This window comes from Echinops telfairi, unplaced genomic scaffold, assembly GCF_000313985.2.
Source record: "Echinops telfairi isolate 266 unplaced genomic scaffold, ASM31398v2 ScPeMD7_3533;HRSCAF=4204_0, whole genome shotgun sequence".
NCBI lineage: Eukaryota > Metazoa > Chordata > Mammalia > Afrosoricida > Tenrecidae > Echinops > Echinops telfairi.
Window position 1 is genome coordinate 47,449,563 of NW_022107431.1, and position 13,945 is coordinate 47,463,507.

Here is a 13,945-nt window from a genome sequence, read left to right on the forward strand (position 1 = left end):
CATCGTTATTGGATCGAGGAACTCCATAGTGAATACATCGGGGAAAATGTCACCCTACAATTAGATCTTCTAATAGGAAGTACATGTAATATGTTTAAATAGTGGTAAGAACTAAGGAGACCCCAAAAATGAGGAAGAGGAATGAAATGCATTGTTCATTGAGGGGAACGTTGAAATTCTGACAGGTTGATCAAAGGAGGCCTAACCAAGAGATCTCTTCTTGAATATAAGCTCTTGAAGAAAAATTAGGACATTTTTAAGGATTCCTAACTTGGGTTTCACAAACTTCTTGGTCCTCTGGATTTTTATGGTGAAATGTTACATCTTAATATCCACTAATGCTAACTGAAATTTAGCATTTCTTCCAATCATCATTGTAATAGTAAATAATGTTAGTAGAACCTGTAACTTTGTCACAATAGACATCTCCAATGCTTTCATATCATTACAGTTGTGGAAATCTCAAAACCTTGCTTATGCTCATCACGACTTAGAAATTCTGGTAATTATTATCCCTGCTGCTAAATCTTGTTAAGTAATGCCCTAGTAAAGGAGCACATGTCTCACCATTTTAGAACAATACCTATCTTGATCATTTTATTTTAAAGTAGCCAATTATTTTGTATTTCTAAATATTGTATTTTATGAATTTTAAGACATTTTGAGAAAGGGCCAAGGCTTCACTTAATTGTCAAAAGATGTTCATGGCATGAAAGTGTTAAGCTTTGGTCTAATCCCTAATTACCTCCCTCAGTGTGGTGGGAGCTTCCTTGTCTCTCTGGAGAGTACTCTAATGCATCCTGTTCCCATGGGGAGGCTTTTGTGGATCACTCAGTGGAGTTCTGCCTGGGGAAGCCCCTTTCCAGCATCCTGATTAGCACAGACAGCACACTATTAAAATGCTTACAGAGCAAAGTAGCAGAAATTTGCTTCCTAGAAAATGACAATACTTCCCAGAAGATCAGCTTTCAAACTTCCTTGGAAGATAGTTTACGAACTTGAAGGCAGGGCTGTTCGTTTGATGATAAAGAATGAGACCCAGAAATGCTGAGTTGGAAGCTGCTCATCTTACTCGCTTACATCAGCCCTTCAACCCCCCGCCCCACCCTCTGCCGTGGTGCTGCTGACCAAGTAGGTTTGTCCAGATTGAGAGGTGATGAGCTATATAACATGGTCCCGTCCAACTGATCAGCCTATGAGAAATAAGATAGAGTGTACTGTTTCCACTGTGCTAGCAAGGCAGCCACAGCATAAAAGGGAGACCCTCCCAGGGTGGGGAGGCAAGAGTTGAATAGAGATTGAAGGGGATCTTGCCCTGTTGCTACATGTTCTTAGATTTCCCCTGCTGCTTCATGGGCTTTAGATCTCTTTGAGTATATGCGAGTGTCTTTCACCAGAAGTGAAAAAATAAAAGAGAAATTCTCAACATCTTGCTATTGCCAGATCCTGCGAGTAGACTGCTAACCGTAATCTTCACATGAGACAGATGTTAAGCTTGTGTCTTCCGTGGAGTTAAGGCAACCCTGTGTGTTAAACCTTTTGGATCATGCCTTCAGTCGTGTCCTTAACTGCCGAGAAACAAACCTTGCAAGAATGCGATGAAAGCCGGGAGGCCTGCTCACTCATTCGCTTTGTTTCCGCCCTCACAGGTTAGTAAAAGATGCTCCTTGGGATGAAGTCCCACTGGCTCACTCCCTCGTTGGTTTTGCCACTGCCTACGACTTCTTGTACAACTACCTGAGCAAGACACAACAGGAGAAGTTTCTTGAAGTGATTGCCAATGCCTCGGGCTACATGTACGAGACTTCTTACAGGAGAGGATGGGGGTTTCAGTACCTACACAATCATCAGCCCACCAACTGCATGGCGTTGCTCACGGGAAGCCTGGTCCTGATGAATCAAGGTGCGTCTGGACACGGCAAGGGAATGCCAGACTGCGCGCATGCGTTGTTGTAACTGTTCTTGGGAACGTGTTCATACTTGGATCTTAACTGAGTCTGGGATGAAGGAATCCAGCCTCTCAGCTAATTGAGAGACATCATTCTCCTAGATTCTCTTAGTCAGATTAGCCGGAGGAGATTTCTGTGTGGTTTATGAATGTCCGCGGCTGTTTTCTTACAGCACAGAGTGAGTGGTGGAAAGTCATGTGTTCAGTGAAAGCAGCCAAAGGGCATTTTCAAAAGGAGCGTTCTTGAAGCAAATGTTCCTGGGAGCACAGCTCTATCGTCAGGGCACGATTCTTTTTTCTCAGAAGACTTAAAACATCCAGTGTAGATCATTTAGGCCGTACAGTCCCAAACTCACTTGGCCCTACTGCCCCCTTTTCAGGAAAAAAAGAGAAAGAAATCACTCAACACTATCCTGGAAATTAAAAACTTTCGTACTCTACCCCGTAATCCAGGTTAAAGTCTGAGTATCTGCTTTTGCAAATCACACCAGATCACTCCTGCTCCCTGAAGGTTCAGTATCACACACTGAGAAAAACTGGTTTTCAGTCAGCAATGGAATCAACTTTTGTGGCTTGTACTGCTACTTAGCCTTAAAGCATGCTGTAATTGACAGTATTTCATTTTGCTTTATCTTATAATTCTGACGTAACTATGATGCCTCTGGATGTCTCTGAAGGACTACATATATTGAATTTTAAAGAAAAGTCTTTACATCACAATGAACAGAATATTAAATACACACTTTAATATTTAACACTTGACTAGATCGTTTAACACTTGACTACGTGGACCATAAGTATCAGTACATATTTTATTTAATTTTCACATTACCCATATAAGGTAGCTGGGATTTGGACAATTCTAACCAAAGTCTAATCTCTTTCTGCTCCGGTGTGTTTTCTCTTTAGGGATGGAAATGTAATGTACAATTATCTGCAGACTAGAAAGGTGACTTCTCATCCTCACTCTCTTTGTCTCCTACTCTCACAAAAAACAAAATAAAATATAAATAAGACCCAAAGTGAAAATTCATTGTCAAATCATTTCATACATTTGAAGACGCATAGAAACATTTCATCGTGAAATGGTGAAAAAAAGGGAGCCAGATCTCAACTCCAGACCTAGGAGTTAAGGTAGCGTAGTTTTGTTTTCTGAAGTAAATGTTCATTTCTCTAGGGACAAAATAGAATTTATTTTCTTGGTCTTTGGAAAGCTAAAATCATTCAAAATCATAAATGGGCACCCAGAAAACTAATGCAGATTCCATCAAAATATGAAGTTCTTCCAGGCAAGAGTTTTTATTGACATTTATTTTCTGATAAAAGTAGTAAGTTACTCTGCAGTACACTGGCAGGTCCCTCACATAAGCAGCGCACACGTTTATAAAAAGACTGCAGAAGGAAAGATGAAATCTGTAGTTTTGGCTTTCTTGACATACTCTAGTTTCACGAGCTACTCTGGCCAGACTGCTAGTAAATCCATGCCCATCAGGGTCTGATGGCACTGTGGCTTAGGCTTTGGACTGCTAACCACAAGAGCGGCAGTTCAAACCCATCAGCCACCCTGGGAGATAAAGATGAGATTGCCTCCTCCAATAAAGATTTACAGTCTCAGAAACACTGTAGAATCTCACAATATCAAAATTGTTCCCATAGTAGTGGGTTTGGTGCGACTTCAAGGCCAGGACTTATAGGTATTGACTGATATTGCTGAGTTCGATTTTAGTCATGTGCCAGTGGTCTTAAACAAGTTGATGTTTGGATTTCTCATCTGAAATATTGGTGGTAATAATGCATGATTAGATTGTTAAAAAGATTAAGATTATGTTCAGTGCTATATAAATTCAAAATGCTATAGATATACGAGTTATTGTTAACTAAAATATAAGAATTATAGACAGCTAGCGATTTGGAGGCAAGAGAATATTTTAGCTTTTTTTAAACAAAAATAAAACTTTCATTAATTGCCAAATGCTCTTTCCCTCTGGATGGTATTTTTTTTTAAATCATTTTATTGGAGGCTCATACAACTCTTAACACAATCCATCCATCCATCCATTGTGTCAAGCACTTTTGTACATTTGTTTCCCTCATCATTCTCAAAACATTTGCTTTTTACTTGAACGCTTGTATTTTAGACCTTTAATTTTCCATTGGGATTTAGAAAATATGACAGTTTGGAGAAAAACTTGGACAAACTTATGCAGATTATATGTAGCAGATTCAGGACTCCTAGTTGATTTAATTTTGTGCTTAGATTCCTAATTCAGTGGCCTCGCCACCCTCCTATGCTGCTCTTCAGATCCTGTGGGACCTAAAAGCCCAATAAGGACGAGAGCTTGTCTTCTAGCAGTAATACAGATTGAAGCCTGTTCCTTTAGCATCTGCAGAATCAGCATCTTGGTATATATTTTGTAAAACAATGGTGAACACTTAATAAAATGATAAAGTTAAGAAAATATTTTAAAGTATTATTTTAGGAAAATTGAATAAGGTCTCAACATACAAATTTTGTTTCGTGGACACAAAATTATAAGTGATTTTCTAGACAAAATGATGTGTGATGTGTGGTCTTGGGTGTACTGTGGCTTCTGTGTATTAAGGATTGGGAAATGACTGATGCGCCTTTGAAGGTTTATCTTCACGTAATTGAAGAGTGAATGAGTGACGTCTACTCAAGAACCTTTTACCCAACATTGCGGCCCCATCCCAAACAGGGCTTAATTGGAAGAGACAGCCCTGTGACTCACGTGGTCACCATGAGATGGGATTTACGAGATGGCAATCGTTTGCGTTTGTTTTCTAGCTTGTAACTGCGACACATGAAGATGTTTGCTAAAGGCAAGGTGGATTATAAACTAGTTAGACAACTCAGGATTTTATTCGGACAACCATGAGTCCATGTTCCCTTTTGGTTTTTTGTCCTGCAGGGTATCTTCAAGAAGCCTATTTATGGACCAAACAAGTTCTGACCATCATGGAGAAATCTCTGGTCTTGCTCCGGGAAGTGACAGATGGCACCCTCTATGAAGGAGTTGCTTATGGCAGCTACACCACTAGATCCCTCTTCCAGTATATGTTTCTGGTTCAAAGGCACTTTAACATCAACCACTTTGGCCATCCATGGCTTAAGCAACACTTTGCATTTATGTATAGAACCATCCTACCAGGTACAGTGAGGCATCAGAAATGGGAAAACATGAAAATTATTTTAATTGTTTCTGATTTATAAAGAAATGAGGTCTGTGGTTTTAAATCATATTAAGATTAATGATATTAAAAATCAAAGAATTGAATGCGAGTGTTACAGATTGCAGATCCTTAGGGTTGGAAATTTACTATACAGCTTGGAGCATAGTGGACCAAATATAAGATCTAGCTTCCACAGTATTGCAGATTTTATGTGTGCATAAACTTGGATACATATGTAAACCCTTTCATGAATGTACAAATATAAGTATGCTAATTTTCCTCAATTCTAATTTTTTGCTTTTAATTTTTTCTTTCAAACAATTTATGCACAGGTCACCAAAAAAAGCTTCTACTAACATTTTTGTTGAAGTATTTTTTTAATATTTGGTTTCATTAAATAATATCAATTGTAGAAAACGTATGGAAAACCGATTGCTACAAAACCTCTCATTTATTTTTTCTATGTAGCTTATTTTTCTAATATAAAACTAACTCTAGCATATATATGTATATATATGATTTAAGAACTTATTCATTTCATTGAGAGTTCTATAACTCTACTTATTTCCAAACAGTACTTAAGAAGTTATAAAAAGCTTAGGAAGTATTTTTTTCTCACAAATGCATAAACCGCAGTGACTGTCCTGTGTCCTTCTAAGGAAAGCTGTTAAAATTACTCCTTTTGGAATTCCAAAAGCCAGTTGCCGTCACCGTCTTAGAAGGCCTCTCTGCCTTGAATCCCCCTGGCCCGGCAGATCGCCTCAGAATCCACTGTCTTGATCGGGCCTTTTTTCCTTTAAGGCATCTTAATGAGACTTAAGACAAATGTATTATTACCGAGAGAAGTTGTCTGCAGTCATTTAGTACTCGCAGAGCCATGTTTAAGTCTATTTTGTTTGAAATAAATCTCTGTGTTCCTCACTTTCCCTTGTGCTTTTGTAACCTTTGGGATGGGTTTTCATTATTCAGTCACTATGCTCTCAACTACATTTTTCTTTCTTTTCTACAATTGATATTATAATGATGTTTGTCTGGACTAGGGTTTCGCCCATTCTTCTTTCTCTGGATTATATTCTGTCTTATCCGCTTCTCTTTCCTTCCCTTGCCCAGTAGTGATATTTGACCCTATGACCCTTGCACTGTCCTTATTTTTTTAAGTTTCCAGCAGTACATAGGGACAGATCTTACCTGGAAGTTATTGTTTCTTCCTGTAGTAGTCAGATTTCTCCTCTTGACCCTATATACAGTATAACTTCTAATTTACTGGAAACCGTATCGAAGTGAGATACACATTGGACTGCTAGCCACAAGGTTAGACGTCCGAACCCACCAGCTGATCCGAGGGAGAACAATGAGTCTTGTCTAGTACTGTAAACATTCACAGCCTCGGAAACCCAAAACAGCAGTCCTATTCTGTCCTATGTGTTACCCAGGAGCTATGGCAGCATAGTGGTTATGCACTGGGGCTGCCAATTAGAAGGTCAGCAGTTTGAAATCACCACTCACACCATGGGAGAAAGATGAGACTTTCTACTCCTGTAAAGAGTTAGTCTCAGAAACTGATAGGGACAGTTTTCCCCTGGCCTACAGGGTTGCTAAGAGTCAGAAATCGACTCAATGGCAGTGGGTGGTGGTTGCTTATAGCATCCTTAGGGATCCGAATTGACTCGATGGCCGTGCGTTTCTCGCGTGAGATATTATCCCCTTGGTCTGCAATCCAGGGTGAGTTGGTGAGAGAGCTCGCGTTCATTCCAGGTCCATGAGTTCACTGTGCACAGGTGTAGCCCACAGAGATGTGTAGACATAATTGCACATAGGGTGGCCTGTGGTAAAAGGAGGGAAGGGGCAGCAGTATACATGAGCACAAGGAGGTGTGACATTTTTGTTTTCAAAGCTAAACGGTCACATCAGTGATAAACAACTGTCAACTTGCACCAAGATTCGTGAAAGATTTTCAGCGGGACTCTAATGAATTAGTTTGAGGAAGCTCATAGAAAATGTGGTTTTCTTTGTTATTTTTATCCAAGATACACAATTGACTATAATTTAGAGCCAGGTTTAACCTTTTCATGACGGAATTGTTTTCTGCTTTCATTTTTTTGTTGAAGCCATGTGTCTTCAGTACTGGAGGCTTTTCAAATTTAATGAAAAGGCAATTTTGAAGTACTGTAGGTTTGGGGGCAAATAATGGGACATATAATGAGAGGACTTTAAAAAGTTTGGGGGAATATACCATTATTGTTTCATTCCATTTTTGCTTGAACTTTTTGAAGCTTCCTAGGATATTCTAAGGGATCTCTACTGCTTGGGTGGATGAGATGAGTTTCTTTATAATCACGCAGTTATACTGGCTCTTGTCAGATAGCAGCATGCATGAAAAGTGGGATAGGAGCTTCCCACTAAGCCCCAGAAGTGTTAAAAATGTAGGTAGGCACTGCATGTTACATCGGTTACAAAGGGGTGAAAGATCATTGTTTAGATCTTCATAGGAGTATGCAGTTTGAAATTTCTTTTCATTCTCTCAAACTTTTACCTGCAGGGTTTCAAAGAACGGTGGCTATTGCAGACTCAAATTACAACTGGTTTTATGGTCCAGAAAGTCAGTTAGTGTTCCTGGATAAATTTGTCATACGTAACGGCAGTGGTAACTGGCTGGCCGATCGAATCAGGAGGAACCGAGTGATGGAGGGTCCGGGAACTCCATCCAAAGGGCAGCGCTGGTGCACTCTCCACACGGAGTTTCTCTGGTAAGAAGCATTGAACTTTAAAGAGAACTAGTGCCCAATGTCATGATGTGCGCCACATCCTACTTTTGCCTAAATGAGACAACTCCCACTGCGAACCCCTTCTCTGTGCAACCCAGGTACATGCAGCTTCAATTCCATCTGTATCACAGTATTTGAAACTCCACTAGAAAGACTCCCTTAGGTTTAAGACCTCATTACTCTTTACCCTCTTGAGTTCTTTTTAAAAAATTCTTACTAGAGATGTCTGAGATAGTTTATTGTGCCAGCCTGGCCGATAAGCACAAGTGGGATTAACTGAAGGGCAGAGAGATAAATGGCTTGGTGAGTCTCGTCTTTCTTGTCTCTCACTCTTTGATCATCAGACCAGTGTGCAGCTGCCTTGCTTGTTCTGTGCCTCAATTTAAAGGCTACACTACCTGTGGGACGTCTAGCCTGTGGACTGTGTCGCTGTAAGTTGAGGTTCCTTTAAGAGATCACTGGAGCTGGGGACTGGCAGTTGGTGACCTGGCTGGCAGTTGGTGACCTGCCTTGTGATTGGCTGCTGTGCTGACATAGCCTAGCTCGCTCTGTAAATAGAGGAAAATCTGGTAGCAGACTAGACTTGAAGGACTGCTAGTCTCTCACAACCCTTTCTCACGGGAGTGAATTACAGTGAGCCATTTGTAGTGCTTTATAATTTAACCATTCATTTCTTGTATTATATTTTATCTGTATATGATTTAACAGTTCATTTCTTGTTATATATCTAAGTATCTTTATAAATAAATATATTATCAGCAATTTGGTTTTATCTCTCTAGAGAACCCTGTCTAACACAATGTCAGAGACTTACATTATTTCAATAGACACGTTTTGATTTACATCAGTTTTGAAATCATAAAGAGGAAACCACAGAAGTTATTTTGGTTATTACACACCCACACACAGCAGTAGTAAAACGTTTTGGTAAATGGAGCATTATAATCGTTCAGTAACAAAGCTGCTACTAAACTTACAAAACTGTTTAACACTGTTTGACAACATTGGACAGATTCATTTTGATAATAAAAAGAACCATGTAATTTTTTCCTTTATTCTTTTAAGCCCAGGAAGAAAAGCATGGGGTTCCTTTTTTTTTTTTTTAAAGTAGTGCCAAATATATTGTTGGCACCTAATAAGTTAAAAGTTGAAATTACAGGGAACAAGTTAATCATCAACCCCTGGTGTCTTTTCAAGCTCTTAGAATTGCTTCCAATTACAAAGTTAGCTTTTTATGACATTGTTCGTGCTTTTTATCATAATGTAAGAATTTAGGGGGGGAAATACTAGCATTGTGTTTTCACAGATGAACTACCTGTCTTAATATATAACTATTTCCGATTCCTTTCAGGGGTTTGGAATAATTGCCTAATAATGTTATCAATTTACGAATAAGTAACAACTAAGAAAATTCCACAGAGCTCACTCCAGGGGTCAGATTAATGCTGTTTAACGTGGTGCGACATCTGACTTCACAGGAATATGGACCCAGACCAAAGCCTGCCTGAGAGAATGTTGCCCAATGCAGTTTGTGTCTAGATGTGTTCCGTCACATTAAGTAGGCCAACATTACACTAGACATCAGTAGAGAAACCCTTTCTGAAGCTCAAGAACTATGGGTGAAGCCCCCCCAAACTAGTAAAATGAACTTCACCATAGGTGACTAATTCACTTTAGATAAAAAGCAGCTTTTCTTCCCCTGAATCCAAATTGTATGAATCTGTCAAAGCTGTTAACTGAAATCAGGGAAAATACGTGTTCATCCTTATTGTTTTTAGATGCCTACTGGATCAAGAGCCTGTGCTCTTAATCACAGAGGAAGTTTAATGTCAATTGTTGTGTCACTTTGCTAAGAAACCAGTTACCATCCCTAGGACATGGCATCATTGGCAGATTTTTAAAAAGGCAACCACAACCTTGGGTCTAAGGTAGCGCTGGTAAGCACAATGCTAAATCCCTCAATAGTAAATGTTCAGCTCACTGCTAGCTAATTCCAACTTCCGTCTCCTCGAACTCCACCTACTTAGGTCCCCAGGTCTGGTGCTGGCAATGAATTTTATCTGATATGTTCGACTCTATTTGTATTTTAAAGGAATGCCTGCTCTACCAAACTTTCAGTAATCGCAGTGAGCATGGTACAATACGCCATTGCAGTTTTGGTTTGTTTGGGTGGTGAGCCTTACGTGCGTTTGCTATACGAGGAAACGTTTGGGTGAAGTGCTTACCAGCCGCAGCTTGAGTGACAGCTCTGGTCAAGTAAAGAAGGCCCATGTGATGGTTAGCAGTAAAACCGCTTCAGGTTGCAAATCATAAAGATAACGCTTCTTGCCCATGTGCCAAGGGTTTCCCCCAAGCATCCTGAGACTATCTGTGGGCTCTCTTCAGAATTGTCCCCATCAGCAGTCTGGACCGTCCACTCTCTGAGGAGCATTTGTGTGTTCCCTCGGGCTACAGTTCTAAAGTAAGGTTATTTTATTTCCACCTCATTGACATTTGATTTCTTTAAATTGACTCTTTCAGGTATGATGCCAGCTTGAAATCCGTTCCCCCTCCAGATTTTGGGACTCCGGCATTGCATTATTTTGAAGACTGGGGTGTGGTGACCTATGGAAGTGCCCTTCCTGCAGAAATCAATAGATCCTTCCTTTCCTTCAAGTCCGGAAAGCTCGGAGGACGTGCAATCTACGACATTGTGCACAGAAGCAAATACAAAGACTGGATCAAAGGCTGGCGAAATTTTAATGCGGGGCATGAGCATCCTGATCAGAACTCCTTCACCTTTGCTCCCAACGGCGTGCCTTTCATCACGGAGGCTCTGTATGGGCCAAAGTATACCTACTTCAATAACGCGTTGATGTTTTCCCCGGCTGTGTCAAAGAGCTGCTTTGCTCCCTGGGAGGGCCAGGTTACAGAAGATTGCTCATCCAAATGGTCTAAATACAAGCACGACCTGGCAGCCAACTGTCAGGGGAGAGTCGTTGCCGCAATGGAGAAAAACGGGTTGGTTTTCATCCGCGGAGAAGGTGTCGGCGCTTATAACCCTCGGCTCAATCTGAAGAATGTTCAGAGGAACCTTATCCTCTTGCACCCGCAGCTTCTCCTCCTTGTGGACCAAATATCCCTGGGAGAGGCGAGTCCCGTGGAAACAGCCGCAAGCTTCTTCCACAATGTGGATGCTCCTTTTGAGGAGACAGAGGTAGACGGTGTCCATGGGGCGTTCATCAGGCAACGAGATGGTCTCTATAAAATGTACTGGATGGATGATACTGGCTACAGTGAGAAAGCAACCTTTGCTTCTGTGACATACCCGCGGGGCTATCCCTACAATGGTACAAACTATGTGAATGTCACCATGCACCTTCGAAGCCCCATCACCAGGGTGGCTTACCTCTTCATAGGGCCATCTGTAGATGTCCAGAGCTTCAGTATCCATGGAGACGCTCAGCAACTGGATGTGTTTATAGCCACTAGCGAACATGCCTATGCAACTTACCTTTGGACAGGCGAGGCCACAGGGCAGTCTGCCTTTGCGCAAGTCATTGCAGATCACCAGAAAATTCTTTTTGACCGAAGCGCAGCCATCAGGAGCACACTGGTCCCCGAGGTGAGGGACTATGCTGCCATTGTGGAACAGAACCTGCAGCGTTTTAAGCCGGTGTTCCAGCTATTGGAGAAACAGATCCTGTCCCGAGTTCGGAACACGGCTAGCTTTAGGAAGACCGCAGAGCGCTTGCTGCGGTTTTCAGATAAGAGGCAGACCGAGGAGGCCATTGACAGGATTTTTGCCATATCTCAGCAGCAGCTGCTGCAGCAAAGCAAATCGAAGAAAACCCGAAGGGCAGGCAAGCGTTACAAATTTGTGGATGCCGTCCCCGATATCTTTGCACAGATAGAAGTCAACGAGAAAAGGATTAGGCAGAAAGCTCAGATTTTGGCACAGAAAGAACTGCCTGTAGATGAAGATGAAGAAATGAAAGACCTTTTAGATTTTGCAGATGTAACATATGAAAAACACAAAAATGGTGGCTTGGTGAAAGGCCAATTTGGCCAGGCCCGGATGCTGACAACGACTCTCAGGAGGGCGCCGTCCCTGTCTGCGTCATACACCAGACTGTTCCTGATCCTGAACATTGCTATTTTCTTTGTCATGTTGGCAGTGCAACTGACTTATTTCCAGAGGGCCCAGAGTCTACATGGCCAAAGATGTCTTTATACAGTCCTTCTGATAGACAGCTGCATCTTACTGTGGTTGTACTCCTCTTGTTCTCAGTCTCAGTGTTAGCACTGATGCCACAAATTGCTTGATCATTTGGTGATCACAAGAGTCTATGCAAAACACCCAAGAAAAGCCCAAGTTTGTAATGGGGTCTTTTTTTCTTATTCATTTTAACAAATTATGGGGTGATCGTTCCAGCCAAGAATTCAGGGACATAGAGAAATCAGAATCAGTCGACAATGTTATCAGAGGAATAAGAGTAGCTCAGTTCTCCTTTGGTGTTTCTGGAAGTGTTTTACCTTGCTAATTTAGCAGACCACATAAAATTACTTAGAGTAGAAACAAAAAATCGTTGGGTTTAAGTAATTATGTTTCTTAAGAGAAAAAAAATTATTTAAGTAGAATTTGAGTCATGTCTATTTAATGCTATTAGCAATATCCAGATGTTGTTTCATGGAAAAGACTGCTGAAGCACACAATTTAAAAATATACAAACACTTTTGAAAATGGTATAATCGTGTTGAGAATTAAGTGTTGCTAAGTCTTCGTACTGGGGTATCAGCTTACTGGGAGAAGTTGTACTTAATTGAGTGCACAGAATGGTCTTATAGATTTGTTATTCATATCACACAGTAAAAATGAAAATCACCAAAAATATTCAAAATACATTTCCAGTAGAAAACATATATCCACAAATGAATTTGTCTTGAAGAGTCAGGCTCTGCATGCATATTACTTTTGCCCATTCATCAGTTATCCTGTAAGCCAGATAATTACAGAGAACTCAGTTTTGTATTTTCCTTAGATGGAAAACTATTTTGGATCCAGTGACCAAACTATTAAAAATAAAATATTTTATATTGTGAAAGTGGATTTCCATACCAAAGAAGATGGGAAAGCCTAACTTTGAATATGATTTTTTATGTGTGTTTTTTAATAGAAGACTTCATCAAGTTTATTTTGCTAAATAAACATCATAATTGTGATTTTCTATGGTGTCATTCTCCTTTCTTACAATATATTCAAAATGTGTGAAATCTTTCCTGAATTCTTTGAAGAGAGATGTTTATTTGGTTCTGCTCTAATTAAATCTATACAATAGTGTTTGAATCAAAGCACATCATCTGTTTGTTTTGCTTTTTTCTTGTCTAGACATTTAAATCAAAAGCCAACTTCAGATATTTAGAAAACACCAAAGCTAAAAACAGACAACTGTAGTTATTTTCAGCCACGCCCGCAGCAGTGTAAAGTAATGGGAACATACCCTACAGTTTATATAGTGGAACGTGGGTCAAGTAGAAGCCTGTTAGAGAAGGAAACTCAAATGTTTTCCACGAAAGTGAGTGGTTAAACTGTGCGAAGACTGCATCCTGTCAAAGGCAGAAACACTGTGGGACCAGGAATAGCAAGGCAGTTCCACAGAGTACAGCTCCCAGGCTCCCTGTACTTCAGCAAGAGGCGGGCACACTTCCAAGGGATGTTGTACACGGAGCACATCTGCATCTTTCATATTTTCCACGCCGAAAGCAAAATATACTTAGCGCAAGTTTTAAGAGTCAGGATACATTCACTAATTTTTAGGTCTAAGGGAATAATGATGACTTTTTCTCCTGTCTTTTTGCGCAAGGAAATACCAGATGTAACAACAGAAAAGAACCGGCCGAGATTTCCATGATCACCTTTCATGCCGTTCTAATTTTCCGTCTTCTTAGATGAAGAAGATAGAAGCTTGGCTTTCTGCAGTGCTGTACGCATTGCACTCGGAATCTAGAAAATGAGTTATGAGCAAGTGTTTTGAAGTTTGTTTGTTTTTTCTCCCCTTTC

The 13,945-nt window shown here is 40.4% G+C and overlaps 1 protein-coding gene across 3 annotated transcripts in view; it reads left to right on the forward strand.

Moving 5' to 3' along the window:
- DSE (dermatan sulfate epimerase) overlaps positions 1–13,112 on the forward strand; it is a 60,627-nt gene extending 47,515 nt beyond the window's left edge. For 2 of the 3 annotated variants that reach the window (XM_004702013.4, XM_045294443.1), the window contains 4 exons: positions 1,650–1,903; positions 4,879–5,118; positions 7,680–7,887; positions 10,426–13,112. In XM_004702013.4, coding sequence (XP_004702070.1) covers positions 1,650–1,903; positions 4,879–5,118; positions 7,680–7,887; positions 10,426–12,187 — 2,464 coding nt within the window. In that variant the 3' untranslated portion in view covers positions 12,188–13,112. Of the gene's footprint in view, positions 1–1,649; positions 1,904–4,878; positions 5,119–7,679; positions 7,888–10,425 lie in introns of those variants that run through there. The other variant, XM_045294444.1, reaches the window with a different exon arrangement.
- The last annotated feature ends 833 nt before the right edge of the window (positions 13,113–13,945 follow it).